The sequence below is a fragment of the Chrysemys picta genome, chromosome 3, assembly GCF_011386835.1.
Source record: "Chrysemys picta bellii isolate R12L10 chromosome 3, ASM1138683v2, whole genome shotgun sequence".
In the NCBI taxonomy this organism is placed as follows: Eukaryota; Metazoa; Chordata; order Testudines; family Emydidae; genus Chrysemys; species Chrysemys picta.
Window position 1 is genome coordinate 119,637,968 of NC_088793.1, and position 22,848 is coordinate 119,660,815.

At 42.9% G+C, this 22,848-nt stretch overlaps 1 protein-coding gene across 8 annotated transcripts in view; it reads left to right on the top strand.

The window, feature by feature from the left end:
• The window catches only part of TULP4 (TUB like protein 4), a 265,339-nt gene that overhangs the window by 171,510 nt on the left and 70,981 nt on the right, over positions 1 to 22,848 (top strand). For all 8 annotated transcript variants that reach the window (XR_010599732.1, XR_010599733.1, XM_065588891.1 and 5 more), the window contains 2 exons: positions 1,895 to 2,023; positions 2,933 to 3,094. Coding sequence is in view for 5 of the 8 variants with exons in the window: in XM_065588891.1 (XP_065444963.1) it covers positions 1,895 to 2,023; positions 2,933 to 3,094 (291 nt within the window). In the remaining 3 variants the exon portion in view is untranslated. The remainder of the gene's footprint in view (positions 1 to 1,894; positions 2,024 to 2,932; positions 3,095 to 22,848) is intronic.

A 22,848-nucleotide genomic window follows, 5' to 3' on the forward strand; every position in this document is an offset into this window, starting at 1 on the left:
TCCCAATGTTGCAAATTTAACTCCTGATCCTGGCTCTGTACAGAGCCTGATTTCAGTGGGGCTCTTCATGGGTGCAAGGATACTCCTGTGCAGAATCAGCCGCAAAATGGGGCCCTTCAAGAGTACCATCCCATTTTAGTGAACATCCGAATGAATTTGAGGAAACATAGTCCTGTTCTTTGGGAAATGAAGAGTATTTATTGGATAGATGTGTGCTGTCTAACAATTCAGCAGGCACCCACCCTAGACTCTGACCATTCAACAACTAAATTTACACTCTCATAATTGTCAATTTAATATTTTTGTCTGTAGTTTTCATGTATTATGCTATTATATGGTGGTGAGTCTGTATGTATACCTAGTTGGATTATTCTGACATTTTGGAAATTAAACTAAATCAGAAAAAAAAATGTGAAAGATGAGAGCAGAAGGTAAATGTTTTTTAAGGCTAATTTCTGTTTAAGGCACTAAGACGGGTGGGCAAACTATGGCCCGGGGGCCTCATCCGGCCCTTCAGATGTTTTAATCTGGCCCTCGAACTCCCGCCGGGGAGCCGGGTCCAGGGTTTGCCTCGCTCCGTGCGTGCTGTGGCTCCACGCGGCTCCTGGAAGCAGTGGCATGTCCCCCCTCCGGCTCCTACACGTAGGGCAGCCAGAGGGCTCCGCATGCTGCCCCCGCCTCAAGTGCTACCTCTGCAGCTCCCATGGGCTGGTCACTGCAGCCCATGGGAGCTGCAGGGGCAGCGGCTGCGGACAGGGCAGCGCGCAGAGCTGCCTGGACGTGCCTCCACGTAGGAGTCGGAGCGGGGACATGCAGCTACTTCCGGGAGCTGCTTGAGGTAAGCACTGCCCGGAGCCTGCACCCCTGACCCCCTCCTATGTCCCGACCCCTTGCATCAGCCCTGATCATCCTCTCACCTGCCGAACCCCTCGGTCCCAGCCTGGAGCACCCTCCTGCACCCCCAACCCCTCATCCCCAGCCCCACCCCAGAGCCTGCACCCCCAGCTGGAGCACTCACCTCCTCCTACACCCCAACCTCCAATTTCGTGAGCATTCATGGCCTGCCATACAATTTCCATACCCAGATGTGGCCCTCGGGCCAAAAAGTTTGCCCACCCCTGCACTAAGATGACATGGTTCATTTCAGGTGCATATTGGGGCTTCTAAAATGGCTTCATTTATTAACTTAACTTCATGCTAATTATAAACGAGAGACCAGTCATGGCAGGTTTTAGCTTGGCTAAGTTCTGTAGGAAGAATCCAAACGTCTCTAATGTGAGAAGGAAGAACCCAAAGCCTCATTCCCTCTGCAATCGGTAGCAGAGAAGAAACATTCAAGTTAAATTATGTTCCTAGTTCTCATGAATTAGGGAGTCTGGAATGTTTTTAAAGGGTTGTTGATGCAGGGAGCTAGATTCAACCTTGGTGAAAGTGGACCTGGCTCCACTGAAGTCAGCAGAATTGAGAATTTGGCCCAGGGAATCTGGTAGCCTTCGAGGTGAGGGGCAGGGGAAAGTGGTTTGAGAAAGGCAGATTGTGTGTACAGGGACTTCAAGGTTTGTTTACTCTTTCTGCAGTGGAACTCTGGATTACCACATACAACATGTTTTTGTTAGTTTCAAAGGTATCTGATGTCTTCCATAAAGGCCTGATAGTTAGGAGAATTCTGAATTGCTTGACAGCCATAATAAAATGAGTCCTGTAATAAAATGAGTCCAGCTGTTCTTGAGAGCTGCATGATATTATGCCGAAAATTACTATTTTGTAGATCTTATTCAGAATTTAAATGTGACATTGTTTATTTTGCAGTATTAGTTAATTGAGTCTCTTGTAAAACACTTGTTAACACTGTATACAGACATGGTAATGCTGCATTTGTTTGGAATCTCTTTAGGTTGTACTGGTGAGATGGAATGAACCATTCCAGAAACTGGCAACCTGCGATGCAGATGGAGGAATTTTTGTTTGGATTCAATATGAAGGCAGATGGTCTGTGGAGCTTGTGAATGATCGCGGGGCACAGGTTGGTATGAACATTTTCTCTTTAGTCAAGACCAGTCAAATCATAAGAGGTTCAAAATGAAAAAGATGAAAATGCAAAGTGCAATCTTCCTTTTTTAAAGACATTTCTGTATTGAAATGACTAAACAGGTAGTGTCATAGAAATTCCTGCCACACTGAGCTGCTTGGGTTTTACAAACAGGATGAAATTTGCTATGAGGCAGAAAGCAAGGACAAGATTCACACTCTACTTAAGTCTTCAAAACAAGGCTTAAGTAAGACTTAAGTGGGACTTTAGTGGCCCACTGGTGAATTTCACTCCGAGGGAACGTGATAAAGGAATAGTCCTTTTTTATCCCATTGTATCTAGTTAACAATCTCAAAAAGTTTTTTCTTTTAAACTCTTGCTACTGGTTCTCAGTTTATTAATGAGTTTTTCACTGGTGGCACAGTATGAAATTGCTAAACCCTCAATTAATTACCATCAGGAACTCTTCTGATTTCCATTGCCATGTGATAAAAATGCGCTATTCTAAGCAAGTTTTATGACACCGTATATTAATTCCATGTTAAACTTCTCCATAATAAATCATATATAAAATGGGTATAGTAATACTTGCAGGGCTAACTTAACATTTGAAAAGCACTTTGAGATCTTGAGATGAAAGGTAGCATGAAAATGCTAAGTATTAATATTGTTGCTTATTCATTGTTGGGAAACATCCATGAAACCACAAAACTGCTATAATAGAAGAAATTAGCACATTTAACATTTTACCAAAATTTCATACAAATCCGTACCACACTTCTAACTGTGTAGCCCTTTGGCTAAACTATCCTCATTTGGTGCTGTACAATGGTGCCTTAATTATAATAACTTGGAAATTATTGCATGATTAATGTCTAATCTCTTATCTATGTATATGTTAAGGTGAGCGACTTTACATGGAGCCATGATGGAACTCAAGCACTCATCTCCTATAGGGATGGATTTGTGCTGGTTGGTTCAGTCAGTGGACAGAGACATTGGTCTTCGGAGATTAACTTGGAGAGTCAGATCACCTGTGGCATATGGACTCCTGATGATCAGCAGGTAATGGCACTTACAGAAGGGAAATTAATACCTATATTCATGTTTTATGAAATAACACATCTAAAAATCAACACAAACAATAGAATGAGCACATTGTAAGAACAATTTCCCTCAGAACTGAGACTAAGAGCCCATCTAAATATTATGAACATTTACCTCAAAAGGTCTCATGCACTAGACCCGGGATCGGCAACGTTTGGCACGCGGCTCGCCAGGGTAAGCACCCTGGCGGGCCAGGCCAGTTTATTTACCTGCTGACGCGGCAGGTTCGACCTATCGTGGTGCCCAGTGGCCGCGGTTCACCATCCCGGGCCAATGGGGACGGCGGGAAGCCGCGGCCAGCACATCCCTTGCCCGCGCCGCTTCTTGCCACCCCCATTGGCCCGGGACGGCGAACCGCGGCGAGTGGGGGCCGTGATCGGCCAAACCTGCCGCATCAGCAGGTAAATAAACTGGCCCACCAGGGTGCTTACCCTGGCGAGCCGCGTGCCAAACATTGCCGACCCCTGCACTAGACAAAAACATTGGACAATGTGAATTCTAAATTACTGTGTCATCCGCGGCCATTTCACTCCTGGTATACGGAAACATTTGGGGCCTCATTTCAAAATTAGCCCTGTGCAATTATGCATGCAAAAAGGGACTGTGCTGTTATGCACCTAATGCGTTTGTGCAATTATCTCAGTGATTCAAGTGAACTGGGATAAGGCATGTGAGTTACTTATCTAACTGGTCATTAGAACTTGCAGTTGTCCAGTGTGCACAAGCAATAAAAGTGACTGTGTCTGTGAATTATGCATTAGTTGTGCATTTGTATTTACATCTTTGAATGAGTAAATGGACCCACCAATTTTTGAAAATAAAGCTGAGAGAGACGAGGGCCTGAAGCAATCAATCTCCTTTAAAAATAAAAATAAAAAGATTTTTTTGAACCACAGAATACACCTTACTGAGCTTTGAAAAAGTCAGATGTAAAATTCTCCATTACTGCTTTCCTAATTCAACATAATATGTTGGTCATGGTGTCAATTATAGTGGGCACTGAGGTAGCCCTTTGGTTTTCATTTGTAGTATATCCAATGGCTCTTTCATTATTCAACTCATGTCCTTACTTGCGTAGTCTCTTCTTCCACAATGTTCATCCACTTTATAATTAATATGTCTGTCATATAGCACGGAGAGAGAGGATGGGGACAGATTACCTTGTGCAAATAGAAGTTGCATTTTATCAGAATTGGATCATTTTATTTATGTGCTTTATAATTCCTTAAAAATTGTCAGATCCAGGCTCTAGGTGCCTGTGACATAAATTTGGAATATAAATCCATGCAAAAAATAACAGTCCATGCGAAGCTCACTAGGGAATTGTTAATGGGATATTATAATAATAATAAAAAATACTTTATAAGCAAGCTCTGTGGAAATACAATCATAGAATCATAGGACTGGAATCCCAAAGTACTTTGCAAAATGTAATGAATTAATTATCGCGACACCACCCTAGTGAGGCAGATCATTTCATATTCCCTTTTTGAAGCCGAGGAAACTGAGGAACAGGGATTAAATGATTTGCTTGAGGTTAGTGGAAACAAACTAGCAGCAGATCTACCAGCTCCAAGTCCTATGCTTTATTCCCTGACTAAACTATCCTCTCCATGGGGTCCTTCACCTCTGTTTCATTGGTTAAACTCTGGTCACCCTTGAGTTTTTAACTCAAGTTAATTGATTGCCAGCTAATTCGAATTAGCTATCACATTTGTATGTTCCAGGATACACATGTTTGTGGAGTGCCAAGACTAGCATGTACAAATATGTTAGCTAATTCAGGTTAGCTAGAAATCAGTTAACTTGAGTTAAAAATCTTTACTGTAGGCAAATGGTTTTTCTAGTAACCGAAAATTGACACTATATGAGTGCTGTTGTGTAATCTGTCGTTTTCCACTCAACCCCCATGTTTGCACATTTAGCTGATGCTGTGCATATTTGTATGCATTATCCAGAGACAGTGTGCAGATGAGGGTAGCTTTCAGTATGCACTTCAACATAATACTCTATCCACGTAAAGGGACTGGGATTACATGAGGTCCAAGGGAACGAGACTGTGACCAGGTGATTACTAAGGACATGAACAGACTATGCACTTATGTGATAAGGACTTAGAGGGAATGGACTGTATTTTTGTTACACACACAGACATGTATGTACAGGACTGGATTCTGATCTCACACCAGATTTATTCTTGCGTAACCTCATCGAGTTCAGTAGCGTTATGCCTAATTAATACTCATGTGAGTGAGATGAGAATCAAGCCCACAGTATTCTATTCTACAGTAGCTTCAGGACCTTCTCTGTTATCTAAAGCAGCGCCACTTGGTAATACAGCAAACGGCAAGTAAATGTCAAATTTTGGATGTTCATTTTCCTATTTTCTTGATTTCTTTCACACTTGATAATCATGAAAATTGATAATTCCAGGCATCCCTGGAAATGATACTGTGACCTTTAAAACAGTGCACTGTAAAGGTTAAATTTCCATGGTTGTTTATCTTTTAATTTTTCTGCTTGTCCTCAGTGAAGTTTTAGTGTCGTCCCTCCTTCACTCCCACCCCACCTCCTCTGCTTCCTTTCTTTTCTATGCTAGAACTGCAAAATGTTTTTTTAAGTTTTTAACAGAGAAAGGAGGAAATCTGAATATTTGTTTGACACCAAAAGAAATGTGTTAGTTCCATGCTGTAGCCGACATATATAAACTCAGGGGTTCCATTTAATTTGTTGGGAGAGGAAATCTTCCCCAATACTCTTGCAGATGGGAAGGTTCTACATTTTGAAGTATTATATGTTTGCCTGATTCCCCTCCTAGTTTGCGCTTTAATCTCTTCTCTTCCCTCTCCTACTCTCATACATGTCCTCCTCTCTTCCTCCAGTTCAGTCACACACTTTTCTCCCCCAGTCAGTTCATCACCAGCAGTCAATGATGACTTGTCCTATCCCTCACCCCTTACCATTTTTTCCTCATTGGAAAGGATAAAGATACTCTCTCCCCTCTCTGCCTGAAGCAGCCACACAGAGCAGCTCCTGCTAGTGCTATTGTCTTATCCATCTATTTTAGGGCTAGTCTACGCTAGAAAACTAGATCAGCCCAGCTATGTCACCCAGGGGACATGAAAAATCCGCATCCCTGAGTGACTAAGGCTATAGCTACACTAGCACTTTTGTCGCTAAAACTTTTGTTGGTCAGGAGTGTGAAAAAAACACACACCCTGATCGATATAAGTTTCACAAACAGACGCACCGGTGTGGGCAACACTCGGGAGATGCTCTCCTGCCGACATACAGCAGCTACACGGGAGACCTTATAGCGGTGCAGCTATGCCACTATAAGATTTCTACTGTAGACATTGCCATAGTTAAGCCGACCGAAGTCCCCGTGTAGACAGCGGTAGGTTGACGGAAGAATTCTCCCATCGACCTAGCTACCACCTCTCGGGGAGCTGGATTACCTCTGACGATGCAGAATCCCTGCCTTTGGCATAAGTCGTGTCTACACTGAAACAGCACTGCTGTAGCGCTTCAAGTGTAGACAAGCCCATAGGCTTTGATACAGCCAACAGTTGCTGTAGTATCTGAGTGCCTTCTGCATAAAATCAATAGCAATAGCGAAGTCCCTGGTGGACTTCATGGAGTCTCTTGCACTTCTTCCTTTTTGCGGTTGAAACACTGCCTGGGGCAAGGTTTTTGTTTGCTTGGCCTTTTTTTATTTTTTTTTGTATTTTTATTAAGGTGGCAGGGGTTGGAAATAGAAGAGAATGTTCATATTGTGTGTCACAGTAGAATAGTTTTCTCAAAAGTTTTGCAACATTTCCTAAACACAGTCAGACTGGATGTGTCTGATCTCCTCGGGAAGACTGTTCCATAGCCTGATTCCCTCAGCCAAGAATGCTTTATCACAGCTCTCAGGCATTCCGTCTGGGGCTTTGCAATCTGCATCATCCCAAAAGAGCACAGCTGTTGCAGTGGGTCACAGATTTAAATTTGTTCTTTGATGTATCTGGGGCTTGATCCATAAATTGCTTTCAAAATGATGACCAAAACCTTAAACTGGCATTGGAAGTTGACTAGGAGCCAATGAAAGGACTTGAGCATGGGCCTGATGGACTCATGGTGGCTTGACTTATGGAGAAAGTTGGCAGCTACATTCTTCACAAGCTGGAACCCATGCAGCTTCAGATACAGTGAGTGACAGTAATCCAACCTGGAGATGACAAATGCTTGGATCACTGCAGCCTGGTCTTCATCCAGGAGGAAACAATGAACTTCCTTAGCAAGCTGGAGGTGAAAGAGGGCATTTTTGGAAACTGATGATACCTGGTCATCCACCTTTAACAAAAAGTCAAAAAGGACCCTGAGGTTTCACACCACTTTGATGAATGAGAGCTATATGCCTTCACTGGAAGGCGGAGAGAGCATCTTGGCCAGTTTCCAACCAGTATCGTTTCAGTTGTACTTGGGTTCAGCTCGAGCCAGCTGGTCTTCATCCAATAACTAATTTCCTGTAGGATTTCTAACATTATAGTAACAGTGGTGATTGCATCAATTGAGAATGAGATATATAGCTGAGAGTCGACAGCCTGGGCAACTAAGCCTCTACCATGTCTCTGTCTCCCAGTGGTCTCATGTTGCTATTGAAGAGAAGTAAGGATAATATGGATCTCTGTAGGCCTTTGGAGAGGAGGAGCTGTTACTTGTGTCTATCGCCATGAGGTGGTCACTTTTTAGTGTCACGAGAGCCATCTCTGTGCAATGCCCATATCTGAATCCTTATTGTGAGGCATCCAGGAGGTTGGCTGATGCCACATATTGTTGAAGCATGGTGGTTACTACTTTCTCAATTATTTTGCCTAGGAACAGGAGTTTGGAGACGGGATGATAGTGGAGAGAGCTTCAGGTTCAGGCTTCCTAAAGATTGGAGGAACTATTGCATTTTTCAAGGTGTTTGATAGATATGCTTCTCTGAAGGAGGCATTGACTATTTCCATTAGTAGTGGGCATAGTTGTTCTTCACTGGCTTTTGCCAGCCATGAGTAACATAGATTGGTTTTATATGTTGTAGCCCTAATATTTTTCAGAGCATCTTAAACTTTGTGATGTGTGAGGAGGCCAAACTCAGTCGGGGCTGGTGGGGTCAATAATACGATCTGGTCAGGGGTATGTTAGCTCCGTATGTATTCAGTTGATCCTGTCAATGAAGTATGCTGACAGTTTTTTTGCAATATTCGATGCTTGGATCTGATGTCTGGGCTATGCAGTCTGGGTCAGTTACCTGTTACACTATGCAAAATAGCTCTTCTGTGTTGACTGTGGAGGAATAGGAGGCTCATTTTGCCTCCTTTTCTCCAGTGGCTAAGTTCTGTAAAAGTTGTTTGTGCTGCTGGTGGAATGATTCAGAATGTGTTTTGCGCAACTGGCAATCTAACTTTCTGTGTGTGCACTTCATCCGCTGTAGTACATCTGTGAACCATGGTGATCTTCCCACTTGGTGTGGGGGAGAGGATGGTTTGGGGCCAACGCATTGATGATAGTGGATATCAGGTGACTGTACTAACTCATTGGAAACTTGGTCTTGTAATTGGATGGCTTGTTCTCCTTGCTCAAGTTGAAAACCTTGTGAGTTCAGGAGTCTTTGAGGGGCAGACCAGCTTTGTTTGCTCACTGTCCTAGTTAGAAGGCAGTTTGACCCCACTCCACTTGGAATCATTCATTTTTAGGAGCAGGCCCCATGCTTGTAACCTCTGAAATCTATGGGAGTAGGGCACCTACATAGCTTTGAGGATCTGGGCGTTAGACTCCAACAGCCAGGGCACAGGAATCTAGAGGTGAGTTGTAAACCCCGATTTCTTGCATATACCACAGTAATGCAAAACTGCTGCTTCCGGAATTAGTTACCAGTAAGAAATGGGATCTGTTCCTCTAATTTTCTAAAGAGAATGATATTTGACCGGTTGTCGCTTCAAGTGGGACATAATTATACGGCTTTTTTCATCTCCAAAGTGCTTCACAAACATTAATCAACACTCAGTAGCAGGGCTTTTCAGTTCAATGAACAATCACGGGGCTCACATAATTTTTCAGCCTGTCCCCATTTATTCTCCAAACCCTCCTTTGGAGCATCTGACCTCATGGGCCGGAACCCTTATTACTGGACATTGAGCATACTATTGCATAGAGCCCCATCAACTGCATGGGACTACTCATGATAGTAAGCACTACATACTCAGTAGTAAGACTCTGCAGGGTTGGGCCCTTTGTCTGGAGAGTAGCGCATAGGTGCTGGAACTGGGGGTGCTGCCACACACCCTGGCTTGAAGTGGTTTCCATCATATACAGGGTTTACAGTTTGATTCAATGGCTGTCAGCATCCCCTCTATAAAAATTGTTCCAGCGCTCCTGAAGCAGCGTGACCTGCTACAGTTTACTTCAGTTCTCACTGACTGAATCATTCAGGGGTCTGACCTCATGGCTTCTTGGAAATGGCTGCTTTCCTGCTTCGTCAGGGTCCTGTGAAGTCCCTTTTTGGTAGGAGGGGAATCTGGAAGGATAATGCAGGAATGAAAATGTAATTTGAAATGATGGACAGTATAAAGTCCTAGCATCTGTCCTGAGACCAAGGGTGTTGGAGCCTTCCCCAAAGTGGGGGGGCCGCCCCCCCCTTCCCCCAAGGGCCTGCCTCCTTCCCTCCTGTTCCCCTGGAGGCCTTGTCCCAGGCCAAACCAGAAGCCGGAGCGGGGCCAGGGATACCCCCTCCCCTCCCCGTGGTGAAAGCAGCCCCCTGTCCATGTCCCCACCCCCAAAACCCCTGCCCAGGGCAGGTACCCAGGCTCCCCAAAGCTGCCCACAAGACTCTCTCCGACCTGGCTCTGGCTGTGGGGGCCTCGGAGTCTCAGCCTGGCCATGATGAGAGCCACGCGGGCAGCTGTGGGGAGCTGTGGCAGACCCTCCACTTGCCCTGAGAAGGGGGCCTGCCAAGAGCAGCCCCCGTCCTGTATCTCTGCCCCCAGGCCTCCCCGGCCAGGGCAGGTGGAAGGTACGCAGCTCCCCACCCTTCTCAGAAAAACTCTTTGGGCATCAGTCCTTGTTAGAGTATCATTAAAATGCGCCCACAAAAAAGGAATTATTTTAATAGTTGGTGATAAGAAATCTTTTATCTTGTTACCTGGAAGGATGCATTTGTAGACTGGATTTTAAAATCATGTTTGTGATGGTTTTTGGCCATGTATAGAAGTTTATCTCGAGATACTAGAGCTGGGAGAAGGCTTTGATGTATCTAATAATGACAAGGAGGTGCTGTATTGCCAGAGGGTTGGACGAGAACTGCACATGAGGCTCAATTCTTTCACTTATGACTGTTTGATACTGGTGTAACTCCATTGACTTCACTGGGGTTACTACTGAGCTCTGCTGGTGCATGTGAGAGAAGAATCAGACCCACTGTCTTCAACACAGTAAAGTCGTATTGAAAATGAATGAATTTGTTTTAATTCCTGAAAATGCCATATTCAGTTGTTGCTGTTAATATTCCAAGAGGTACTATTTACCTACATTTACTCCCTGCATTACCAGTGGAGTAAATTATTAGACTTCTTTTTTTACAGTCATAAGAGCCACTGTCTAGTTTCTCCTTTCCTACTATTAGTTTTTCATTATGGAGATTCAAGGGCTTATTAATACTCTGTTTGACCTGGGGGAGTGGTTGATGTGAAACATCACAATGTACTTTCTTCAGTTTGATATGAAAATAAATATATAGGCAATTAGCTAATTTAGATTCCACTCCTGCAAATATTACCATGCATATTGCTTACTACCACGAGTAGTTCCATAGGCAGCAGTAAGGATGTATAGGATTGGGTTCTTGGTTATGCCTCAATTAGCCATTTATATCTGTATCACTATTGTTACTAGTGGTGCAGAAAATAAGCACAGCATTTGGAACATTGGTAGTTTGCAGTGCAAGGCCGTGTCGGACATTTAAGGGGGAGAGGTTCATTATTGTTCCCAGGATTCGCCTTCTCTATTTGCATAGCAACACTGGCTGCTGCAGCGTCATATTTTGTTTCATCCAGCAAACAGAGGCAAACTTCAAATTCTAAATCATATCTTGAATTTCCTGATGGAATCTGGAAACATGGGGCTCCCAACAATCCCTTCCCTCCTTCCACCCTCCCCCCCCCCGTTTCATACTTCTTGAAACCATACCCCAAAAGCCTCCAGGTTCACTCCCAGGCTCCTTTCCTCTCCCTCAGCTCCTCCATTACCCCGACTCCCTCCAGCCTTTGCACTGCTTCTGAGGGGTAAAGGAAATACATTTCTGTATTGTAGTTTAAATGAAATTTTCAAAGTATTAATATGCCTAGTAGGGAATCTATTTGTCAAAGAAACATTTCCTGTATCTTTTTTTTTTTGCCTGTATTGTTATAGACATACTTGTTGATAGGTAATTTGAAATAAATTACCAAAATAATTGAAGCTGGCATGATTATATTGTTATTTTGATAAATAAAATATGCAGAATTTTAAAATATTGTGCACAGAATTTTTACTCTTTTGGCACAGAATCCCCCCAGGAGTAAAATTGCAAGATTTGCGCCCTAGAAATCTATGTTCAGGTCCTCCTAACTGAGTACAGACTTAAAACCTGCAGAACCAACATCTCTTACTAGCTGAAGGTTTCATACTTGTTCCACAGTCCTTCAAATATCTGAGGTTGAACTATAATAATAAAATGTGCTGAGTACCTCCTGGGAAACTCTCTGACAGCTTTGCAACCTTGATTTATGAGTTCCCAATTAATAGTTTAAAGATAAGGAATAGAAGCAAACTGAACTCTTTAAGGTTTGAGCCTGCGGGGCAGTTACAGATCATTTTATTTAGTGGAGGACTGTGAATGACATGAGTGATAGAATTAAAGACTATTTAAAATGAAATAATTGGTTAAAGCAAACAAGCCTTACTGTCTAACCATACACTGCATTTATACTCACATTTCAAGGTGAAATGGTGCGTCCAGGGATGTTGTGTCCCTGGATGAGAAGAATGAGTATATATCCTTTCTCTAACAGTACCTCCATGGTGGATGAGCATTCGCTAATCTAAAATTAGTGCACTTTTTTTTATAACCACTTATAACAACACTACTTAACTAATTAACTTCCCCTTTACTATATCTTTATTTACACTGTCATGTTTAATCTTCCATACCCCCAGTCCAAATATCTTCTACTTCTTTACTGGCTGTTAATATCAAACACCATTCGAATTCTCATTTGCATCAGTTTAAATTCTGCAGTTACCAATATTCCAAAACATCCCAAAATTCCCCTATAACTCCTGCTAAAGCCAGTTAAAACAAAACCTTATTTACTACATGACCCAAGGTTATGCCTTACGTCATTTCTATTAATACCTCTTATTGATTCATGCTAAAAACAGATTTAGCTAATATGAAGACTAAGTTTTAGGCCTAAAAGCCTGCTCCCTACTTGCATTTCAGCACATTTTCAATTACCATAAGCAAACTTTGCCCTATAGACTACACCGGGGGTGGGCAAACTATGGCCTGGGGCCCGCATCCGGCCCTTCAGATGGCCCTCAAGCTCCGGCAGGGACCAGGGTCCAGGGCTTGCCCCGCTCTGGCACTCCAGCTGGGGAGCAGGGTCGGGGCTTGCCCCGCTCTGCGTGTGCTGTGGCTCCGCGCAGCTCCTGGAAGCAGCGGCACGCCCCCCTCCAGCTCCTACACATAGGGGCAGCCAGAGGGCTCTGCACGCTGCCCCCGCCTCAAGCACCGTCTCCGCAGCTCCCATGAGCCAGGAACTGCGTCCATTGGGAGCTGCAGGGGTGGCGGCTGCGGACGGGACAGTGTAGGAGCCGGAGGGGGGACATGCAGTTGCTTCCGGGAGCTACTTGAGGTATGCACCACTCAGAGCCTGACCTCTTCCCATGCCCCAGCCCCCTGTCCCAGCCCTGATCCACCTCCCACCCTCCGAACCCCTTGGTCCCAGCCTGGAGCACCTTCCTGCACCCCCAACCCCTCATCCCCAGCCCCACCCAGAGCCAGCACCCCCAGCCGGAACCCTCACCCCCTCCCACACCCCAACCCCCAATTTTGTGAGCATTCATGGCTCACCATACAATTTCCATACCCAGATGTGGCCCTCGGGCCAAAAAGTTTGCCCACCCCTGGGCTACACCCTCAGCGCCCATTGAGTTTAATGGGAGTTGAAGACACTCAGCACCTCACAGAATTGGGCCAACAGCCACCAACTCACTAACAAGAAGCACACTCAAGTCATAACCGTGCAGTAGGATCATGAGTCGGATCCTCAAAAAATCATGAGATTTTTAAAAACATCATCAAATCAGGTTTTTTACTTTGCCTGTTTACTTTTTAACCCCTCTCTACTGTTCTGGCTATGTATGATAATTTCAGATTGAAGTGTCTCTCCCTGGCTGCTCAAATGGAGACTCCAGTTAGTTACCCTCTCATCTCTATGATAGGGGACCTCACCTGCCATCCATTTCCTATAACCGTCTTGATTCCCTCCCCCCATCTCCTGGCTTGCTGCCCCCAGGTTTCTCCCCTTCCCTCGACCCACCAACATTACCTCACTGACTCCCCGTTCCCCTGACATGCTCCCCTCCCCCCGGGCTCCTTCTTTACCCAGATTCCAAGTAGAGGGGAAGATCCAAAGTAGGGGAGGACCTGGACCCAACAGCAGCTTTTCCCTGGCTCCTCCCCTTCCCCTCTGCTGTAGGCTATACATGAAGGCAGGTGTCCGTGGCTGGGCAGGTCTGTGTCCTTAGCCCCAAGACTGCTGCACAGAGCTCTGTCACATGACCAGCCCTGGAAACCACAGGGCTGGAGGAGCTTCTTGTGTCATCATGACAGCTCCTCCTGCAGGCGTCAAACTCCTTTGTCGCTACCTTCAGAGCTGGGCACCCAGCCAGCAGCTGCCACTCCCCTTCTGCCCAGGCCGGGCTGTACAGGGAGGAGTTTCTGAGCCCAGGGGCTTCCTTGGACATACACCCTGTGACCACCATGTCTGCGGAAAGGGGAGACCTAGAGGCTGGTCCACTGGCTCTGCAGGGGCGAGCCCTGCTGCCTATGCCTCCCCGCCAGGCTGGGTAGCTCTGTGCAGCATCGCCCTCACTCATTCCCGCTCCGGCAGCCCTGCCAGCTTGCAGCTCTCAGACGGCACCTGGCGCCCTGGGTGGTCGTCCGCGTGGCCTACCCCTAAGGCTGGCCCTGCCAGTAGGAAAAAAATCTTAAGATTTGGCAGGTCTATTGCGATATCATGAATGATGCTTAATTGTACTTGGAAATCGTGTCTGTCGCGATAGATTCGCAAGAGTTGGCATATCTGCCTATGGGATCAGCCTGCCAAGAAGAGCGACCTCAGTCCCTCTCTCAGTTCCCTGAAATACCTTGGTATGCTCCTAGTTTTGTGGAGAGGAATCTGACAGACAAATTTGTCCCTGGTCATGGTGTAAACTGCCATGGTTTCTCCCACTGTGCTTGTCTTGGATCTCCGTGCCTTCACATATAGCACGCAGATTGCATTTGCTTCTTCCTCATCAGGGAAGGAGCTCTTTTGAACTTCATCTGAAATAAGGACAAGTAGCTTTGACATAGCTGAAAAAATCTAGCTTAGAAATAATGGCGTTCTAAGTGTTTGGAAATTATGCACCACACATGGTCCATTATGCCATTTCTCCCAGTTCTTCTTTTACACACTGTACTAAAATGTGGTGCTCCAGACTTATGGATAGTGTTTCCATTTATCATATCACTACTTATTAGTCAGGTGCTGTAGCAGCAGCATGATTCAGGTACTTGTTACTACTGTAGTGCTTGCATTTATCAAGTTTAAATATGTACATGTATCTAACTCTGTGAAAAAAATCTTGAAGATGGGACTCTAATGAGCTGACAGAATGATGAAAGGCAGCTATGTACATGTGGCAGTGGCAGTGATGGGCAAATTTGCCCTAATTATGTTAGATGTGGGGGGTGGGAGGAAGGACATAAAAAATTGCAGGATGTAAGAACTGAAAGTATAAGCAATGCATTTGGTCTTTCTTTATTAAAGTATCCCCCACCTCCTAGTATGGTTCTTTATAGGCTTATATAAGCAGCTTTTAAAAATGCCAAGAAATAGCTAAGTTTTTGTCTCTTTGCACATGCAAATATATTTTTCCCCAATCAAAATTTTGAATGCATCTCACCTCCCAATGTGCTTATCGTACATATTTAGGATGATTAGAAATGCTAACACTTGTAGTGAAGACATTGTAACCTTTAAGAAAGCACAGCAAGACATTTCCATTGATAGATACCGTGCACAAATCACTGGGGGGAAATGGCTGCAAAATTTTCATGGCATATAGGAAGTGTTATTAATTAACTAGGCAATTTATTCAATCCACAAGGAATGCAGTGGTTAAATTACATATAAAAGGGACCATGTGCTTTGTGCTGCATAACGGAGCAAAAAACTGGTAGCAGTACAATCAAAAAAGCAAATAGACAACAGGAAAAGTACACGTCACTTGGCTTTCAAGACAAGTTCTTTTATTTAGAAAAACAATCCGATAAACCCCTGCACAACTTAAATATCTTAATATTTTAGAAGCATTTTAAGCTTTCATGGCAGGCTTGTCATTAAAATTAATGACCTTAGGTTGTTCGTGCTACGAGTTTTATGAATGTTTAATATCCTAATGCAGTCCTTTCTAGACAAAACATGTGGGATTTTTATATATAATCTGAATGTTTAAAGGCTTTTGGTGAGACTTTGCTATTCTTTATATATATATATATATATATATATTTATAAATGTTGGAAACAAGTAACATGTATTTGTTCTTTGCTTAGTAACTTGACTGTTAAAACACCAAATAACAATGTCAGAGCTTTATGAAAGGAAGTGATGCTAGTTTAGTGAATGTTGTTTGGCTTCCCTCTCTTCTTTTTACTGGATTATTTTAAGATGCATTATGCACTTATTCCAGAAATAACAGGTTTCTCAGTGCTTTCTTGGGTCCTCTAAACAGTGTTTAGTGTTTGTTCCCTGGTCTTTCCCTTGCCTTTTTTTGTATCAAGTGGATGCTGTTGCACCATTTTCTGAACACACAGCTTTCGAGGATAAGGATGATAGAAGGTGGGAGAGCTCAGAGCACAATGCTGCTTTGCAGCCAAGCACTGACAGTTCATTCTGTGTTGTGTGCAACGAGCAGCCCCTGAGCTAGCACTGGCTGCTACAGAGGTCACAGAAAGTCACGGAATCCGTGACCTCTGTGACAGACTCACAGCCTTAATCACTGGAAGGTGGAGACAATATCTCAGCTAGCTGTTCAAAGTATTTCTCTGTTTTGATTAGTATCACTTCCATCTTGCCTGGGTCCCATCTTAAGGCAGCTGATGTTCACCCAAGAGCTTATTTCTTGTCAGCATTCTGACATTTTAGTAGTGGCGGTGGTTGCATCAGTTGAGAAGGAATGATTCCTTCCCTGCTTTCTCCTTGCACCCAGGGAGGTAGTCACCCCATCTCCTTGCTGACTCAGCTCCACTTGCCCCAACCTTCTCTGCACACTCCCTGCCCACTTGCTCAGTTTGGAGAGAGGTGCAATGACTGTTTACCCCTCCAGATCTCCAGACTCCAGATCTGGGGAGCCTGTATAGTGGGCAGGAGTTAAAGCACTTACTGCCTCTTACATCTTGCATGGACATCTAAGCTGGGCCATGATCTGACCCTGTGTAATAATAACGACCTATGAATTCTGAATTAATAGAACCAAAACAATGTAGATTTTATCTGTTAAGTCTTTTCTCCATTGCAGTTTCGCTAGTTCGAAGTGTCACCCTTGTTGCTAGGGCCATCTTTTGGGATGGCATTTCTAGCCTGCCTTTTCTGTCTTCATACCAACAATTCCTTGGCATTCTCTCTGAGGGAAGTAGAATAGGTTTATGGTAGCTTTCAGGAAATTGCTAACAGGGCCGGTTCTAGGATTTTTGCCGCCCCAAGCAAAAACAATTCCCCCCCCTGTTTTTTTCTTACCCCACCCCGGCTCCGCCTCAACTCCGCCCCTTCCCCAAATCCCCAGCCCTGCCTCCTCCCCCCAGGCTCTCAAGCCTAGGAGGGAGGGGGAGAAGCGGCGCGCACGCCACGGCCACTCAGTCTCCTCCTCCCTCCCAGGCTCTCAAGCCTGGGAGGGAGGGGGAGCAGTGGCGCACAAATCAGCTGTTTCATGCGCCGCGGCCACTCGGGATCTCCCCCTCCCTTCCAGGTTTGAGAGCCTGGGAGGGAGGGGGAGCAGCGGCAAGCGAATCAGCTGTTTGCGGCCGCAGCGGAGGTGAGCTAGGGCGGCCGGGGCACATTTTTAGGGGCGGCATTCTGGCGCCGGCCATGCCACCCCTAAAAATGTGCCGCCCCAAGCACCAGCTTGTTTTGCTGGTGCCTAGAGCCGGTCCTGATTGCTAAGGAAGTCTTGGTTTGGAGACAGTACAGGAGGCTGTCAAGTGTGCGTGAGAATGCTGCTGAGTGTCAGCTAGCTTCCACTGCCTGATTGGGTGATTTTTGGTAGAATTAATGGGACTTGCACATCAAACAATTAGCAGAAAAAATTACCCTGTATTTTACACTACTACTATCCTGATGTATGTGAAGAAAATACCTTCCTATGACCATATGTGCATTTCCTAACAACTAGGACTGGCAAGTGATTTAAAAAAATCATGTGATTAATCACACTGTTAAACAATAATAGAATACCGTTTATTTAAATATTTTTGGATGATTTCTACATTTTCAAATATATTGATTTCAATTACAACACAGAATACAAAGTGTACAGTGCTCACTTTATATTTGCTTTTGATTACAAGTATTTGCACTGTAAAAAAAAATAGTATTTTTCAATTCACCTAATACAAGTACTGCAGTGCAATCTCTTTATCATGAAAGTTGAACTTACAAATGTAGAATTATGTACAAAAAAACTCCATTCAAAAATAAAACAATGTAAAATTTTAGAGCCTGCAAGTCCACTCTGTCCTCTTACTTGTTCAGCCAATTGCTCAGACAAACAAGTTTGTTTACATTTGCAGGAGATAATGCTGCCCTCTTCTTGTTTACAATGTCATCTGAAAGTGAGAACAAGCATTCTCATGACATTGTTGTAGCCGGTGTCACAAGATATTTATGTGTCAGATGTGCTAAAGATTCATATGTCTCTTCATGCTTCAACCATCATTCCAGGGGACATGCGTCCATGCTGATGACTGGTTCTGCCTGATAATAATCCAAAGCAGTGCGGACCGACGCATGTTCATTTTCATTATCTGAGTCAGATGCCACCAGCAGAAGGTTGATTTTCTTTTTTGGTGGTTCAGGCTCTGTAGTTTCCACATTGGAGTGTTGCTCTTTTAAGACTTCTGAAAACATGCTCCGCACCTTGTCCCTCTGAGATTTTGGAAGGCACTGCATATTCTTATACCTTGGGTCGAGTGCTGTAGCTATCTTTAGAAATCTCACATTGGTACCTTCTTTGCGTTTTCGCAGATCTCCAGTGAAAGTGTTCTTAAAATGAACATGTGCTGGGTCATCATCTGAGACTGCTATAATATGAAATATATGGCAGAATGTGGGTAAAACAGAGCAGGGAACATACATTTCTCCCCCAAGGAGTTCAGTCATAAATTTAATTAATGCATTATATTTTTTAACAAGCATCATCAGCATGGAAGCATGTCCTCTGGAATGGTGGCCAAAACATGAAGGGGCATATGGATGTTTAGCACATCTGGCGCATAAATACCTTACAATGCTGGCTACAAAAGTGCCATGCAAATGCCTGTTCTCGCTTTCTGGTGACATTGTAAATAAGAAGACGGTAGCATTATCTCCTGTAAATGTAAACAAACTTGTTTGTCTTAGCGATTGGCTGAACAAGTAGTAGGACTGAGTGGACTTGTAGGCTCTGAAGTTTTACATAGTTTTGTATTTGAGTGCAGTTGTATAACAAAAAAAAAATCTACATTTGTAAGTTGCACTTTCACAAGAAAGATTGCACTACAGTCCTTCTATGAGATGAATTTAAAAATACTATTTCTTTTGTTTATCATTTTTATAGTGCAATCAAAAATAATACACACTTTGATTTAAATTACAACACAGAATACAATATATATGAAAATGTACAAAAACATCCAAAATATTTAATGAATTTCAATTGGTATTTTATTTTTTTACCGGGCGATTAAAACTGCAATTAATCACGGTTAATTTTTTTGTGAGTGCGATGCATTTTTTTGAATTAATCGCGTGAGTTAACTGCAATTAATCGACAGCCCTACTAACAACTCTTCTGGTTTGAAGAGTTGATTGAAAAGGGAAAACCACGCTTCTTAAAGAAACCTCACTATTATTGCAGGTTTGTAAGCTCAGTGGTCCAGACTCTGGAATCCCATCTCTGTTATCTAAAGATTTGTGGAAACAGCTGATTATCTACCCAAAACCTGGAAGCTATTCCCTTTTTTATATGTTTGTATAATATTTTATTGAGGTTTTAAATGTAACACAGTAGAAAAAACTGCATGCCTTATAGAGTGACCAGAGGGCAAGTGTGAAAAATTGGGATGGGGGTGGAGGGTAATAGGTATAAGAAAAAGCCCCCCAAATCAGGACTGTCCCTATAAAATCGGGACATCTGGTCACCCTAATGCCTTATAACAGTTGTCTCTGTATATTGTAACTGAGGCATATTGTTAATCAAGAGTCAGCATATTAAGCTAAGTGTTTCTGTGGAGGGTCATTCTCTTCATTTAATAATCTAATTGGTATGTCATGATGTGCTAAAGTGTGTCTTGAGAGTCATGGAAGAATGTAGAGATGTATATGTACTTTGTGTGATAAGAGAGTCAAAACTAGCCCAGATATAATTGATTTATAAAGAAATCAAACTTCACAGAATTTGTCTGCCTTCAAACAGTGCATGCAAGATTATCTGTTTCAGGTGAGCAAGTGTCTCCATTCTCTCATGTCCAAAGTCAGCTTGCTGTTTGGGATCCAGAAGTTGAGAATATAAGTATTTTTGGCTGTAGGAAGAAGCTATTAAAAGTCTCTAGATAATTTACATTCACTCTTTTGTAATATCATCATGTTAGATAGGAGTAAAGCAATATTGGCTGGGTACCCTGGTTTTAGTATTTCACTGTTTCTTAAACAGTGTTGTCACCAAGATCTCCAGTGTATTTATTTTGTTTTCTCACTTGAGAGCTTTGTAATAGTTATCTTTACTCTCAGGACTTCTCCTGTGAAAGTACGCAGCCTATCCAGCTGCACCTGTGAAAACTGTTAATGGCCTGGAATGAGAATTTGTCTGCTGGGTGTCTATGGGAGTATGCAGCAGGATATACTAGTATATCATCCATGTGTTGGCTGTTGCCTCTTTTTCATTCCTGAAGGAAACTGAAGCCTTGCTTTCAGTTTTGTCGAGGTTGAAAGACAGTAATGGAAAATCTAACACATTTTCTTTCAAATTTTTGTGCAAATTGTGGTGATGTTTCTTTTTGTGTCCTCTTTAAATTTCAGGAAATCATATTACAGCAGCTGAATTTGTAATGGAAATAAAAAGCACTCTGCAGCAGAGCAGCTGTCTGCTCCTGTCCATATCCCACCGCCCTGCATTTTTAGAAGGGAAGTGGATATGAAGCCAGAAATGCTACTCTGAATGTGTTTGAAGAAAAAAAAAAAATCCTGAAGTTGTTTCTCAACACCAGAGGAGCAGCTGATTATTTCTGTTGTGTTGCCCACAATTTGCAGGTGTAGCACCTATAAACCAGGGACGCACAAGGGAATGCACAATACTAATTTGATGACTAAATGGACTATAAAATGGTCTAATCAAAATCTTTCTGGAGATTCAAATTTTTAAATTAGAATAAGGAATGAAAATGTTTAGAGGTAATAGTTTTCCATATACCTTGTCTGTTATTAAATACATCTTCGTAAGCAGATGTTTGTAAGTTTGTTTTATGTTTTAATCAGTTTATAGTCATTTAACCGTGGATCACAAAAATAGATTTATCTTTATTAATAAGACGGCGTTATGGCGAAGGTTGTAATGTGGATTCTTAGATGAATACTAATGTTTGGCCAGATGGCTGAATTAAAGCAAACAGAACTTCTGATGCAGCCTTCTTGAACCATGTACTGCATTTCTGACAATGCAGATACGGTTGGCATTAATGCCTCTTTTTGCAGAATGTCATTTTTGAGGTATCATCCTGTGATGAGCAATACACACACGCACACACACATATATATTATAGTTCAGCAATGCCAGAGCAAATCAAGCCAGAAAGTGTAGGATACCAAAAAGTGTCACTAAACTTAAGACAGGAAGTTTTCAGTAAGAAAATATGATTAGTCCAAAAAAAAAAAAAAAGCCCTAAAGTTAAATAAATGAAGTAAAACCCTTAGAGGTGAAATGGATGCTACTTAGAAAATCAATACTAGAGTTTCAAGAGATATGTGTACTGATGAACAAAAGGGAACCAGAAAGGCAAGGAGTAAATCAATATGCCCTAATGGCAAGGTTAGAGAGACTGTTCAAGCAAAACAGAAATTCTTCAAAATGTGGAAATCTGACCCTAGTGAAGCCAATAAACAGGAGCATAAATTACAGCAGTTAAATTATAAGAGGGACATTAGAAGGGCCAGAATGGAAGAGCAAATAGCAAAGCATGGAAAAACAAACAGCAAGAGATTCTTAAATGTACCAGAAGCAAGAAGACTGCAAGAATTGATGGATCTTTGGATCACCAGAGGGTAAAGGGAATAATTAATGATGATAAAGACATTACTGAGAAGCTACATTAGTTCTTTCTTTCTTTCTTTCTTTCTTTCTTTCTTTCTACATCAGTCTTCACCATCAAGAATGTTGGGGAGATTCCTGCCCTAGACATGCTCTTTCTTGGTAACAAAGATTCTCTCTCGGTATCTCGTACTCTCAGAGATTGAGGTGACAGAAGAAGAGGTGCTGAAGCAGATTGACAATTTAAAATGCAGTAAATCACCAGCCCAAGGTGGCACATACGGAAGGCACTTAAGTATGAAGTGGCTAAGTTGCTAGCAAAACCATGCATCTCTCATTAAAAACAGCTTCTGTCCCAGAAGATTGGAGGGTAGCAAATGTACCTGTATTTCAAAAGAAATGTAGGGATGATCTAGGGAATGGTAAACCAGTATATTTATATACCTGGCAAATTGGTTGAAATGATAGTTAAAAACAATTACAAAACACCCAGAAGATCATGGTATGATAGGAACTAACCAGCATGGTTTATGCAAAAGAAAATTGTGTTTTACTAATCTTGTAGAAGTCTTTGAACATGTCAATAAAGTAGTGGATAAAGAAGAATTGGTTAACATAATTTATATAGAGTTGCAAAAGGCCTGTGACAAGGTCCAGCTCTAGAGGCTACTAAAAATGGTAATTAGTCATGGGGTTAGAAGCAAATTATTGTCATGGATCAAAAACTGGCTGAGATGCAGAAAACAAAGAGTAAAATTAAATGGTTAATTTTCATAAAGGCATAGAGTTAACAATGGGATTCTGTAGTAGGTCCTGTGTTGTTTCATATTTTTATTAATAATCTGGAAAGGAGGGAGAGCAATGAGATAGCAAAATTTGCAGA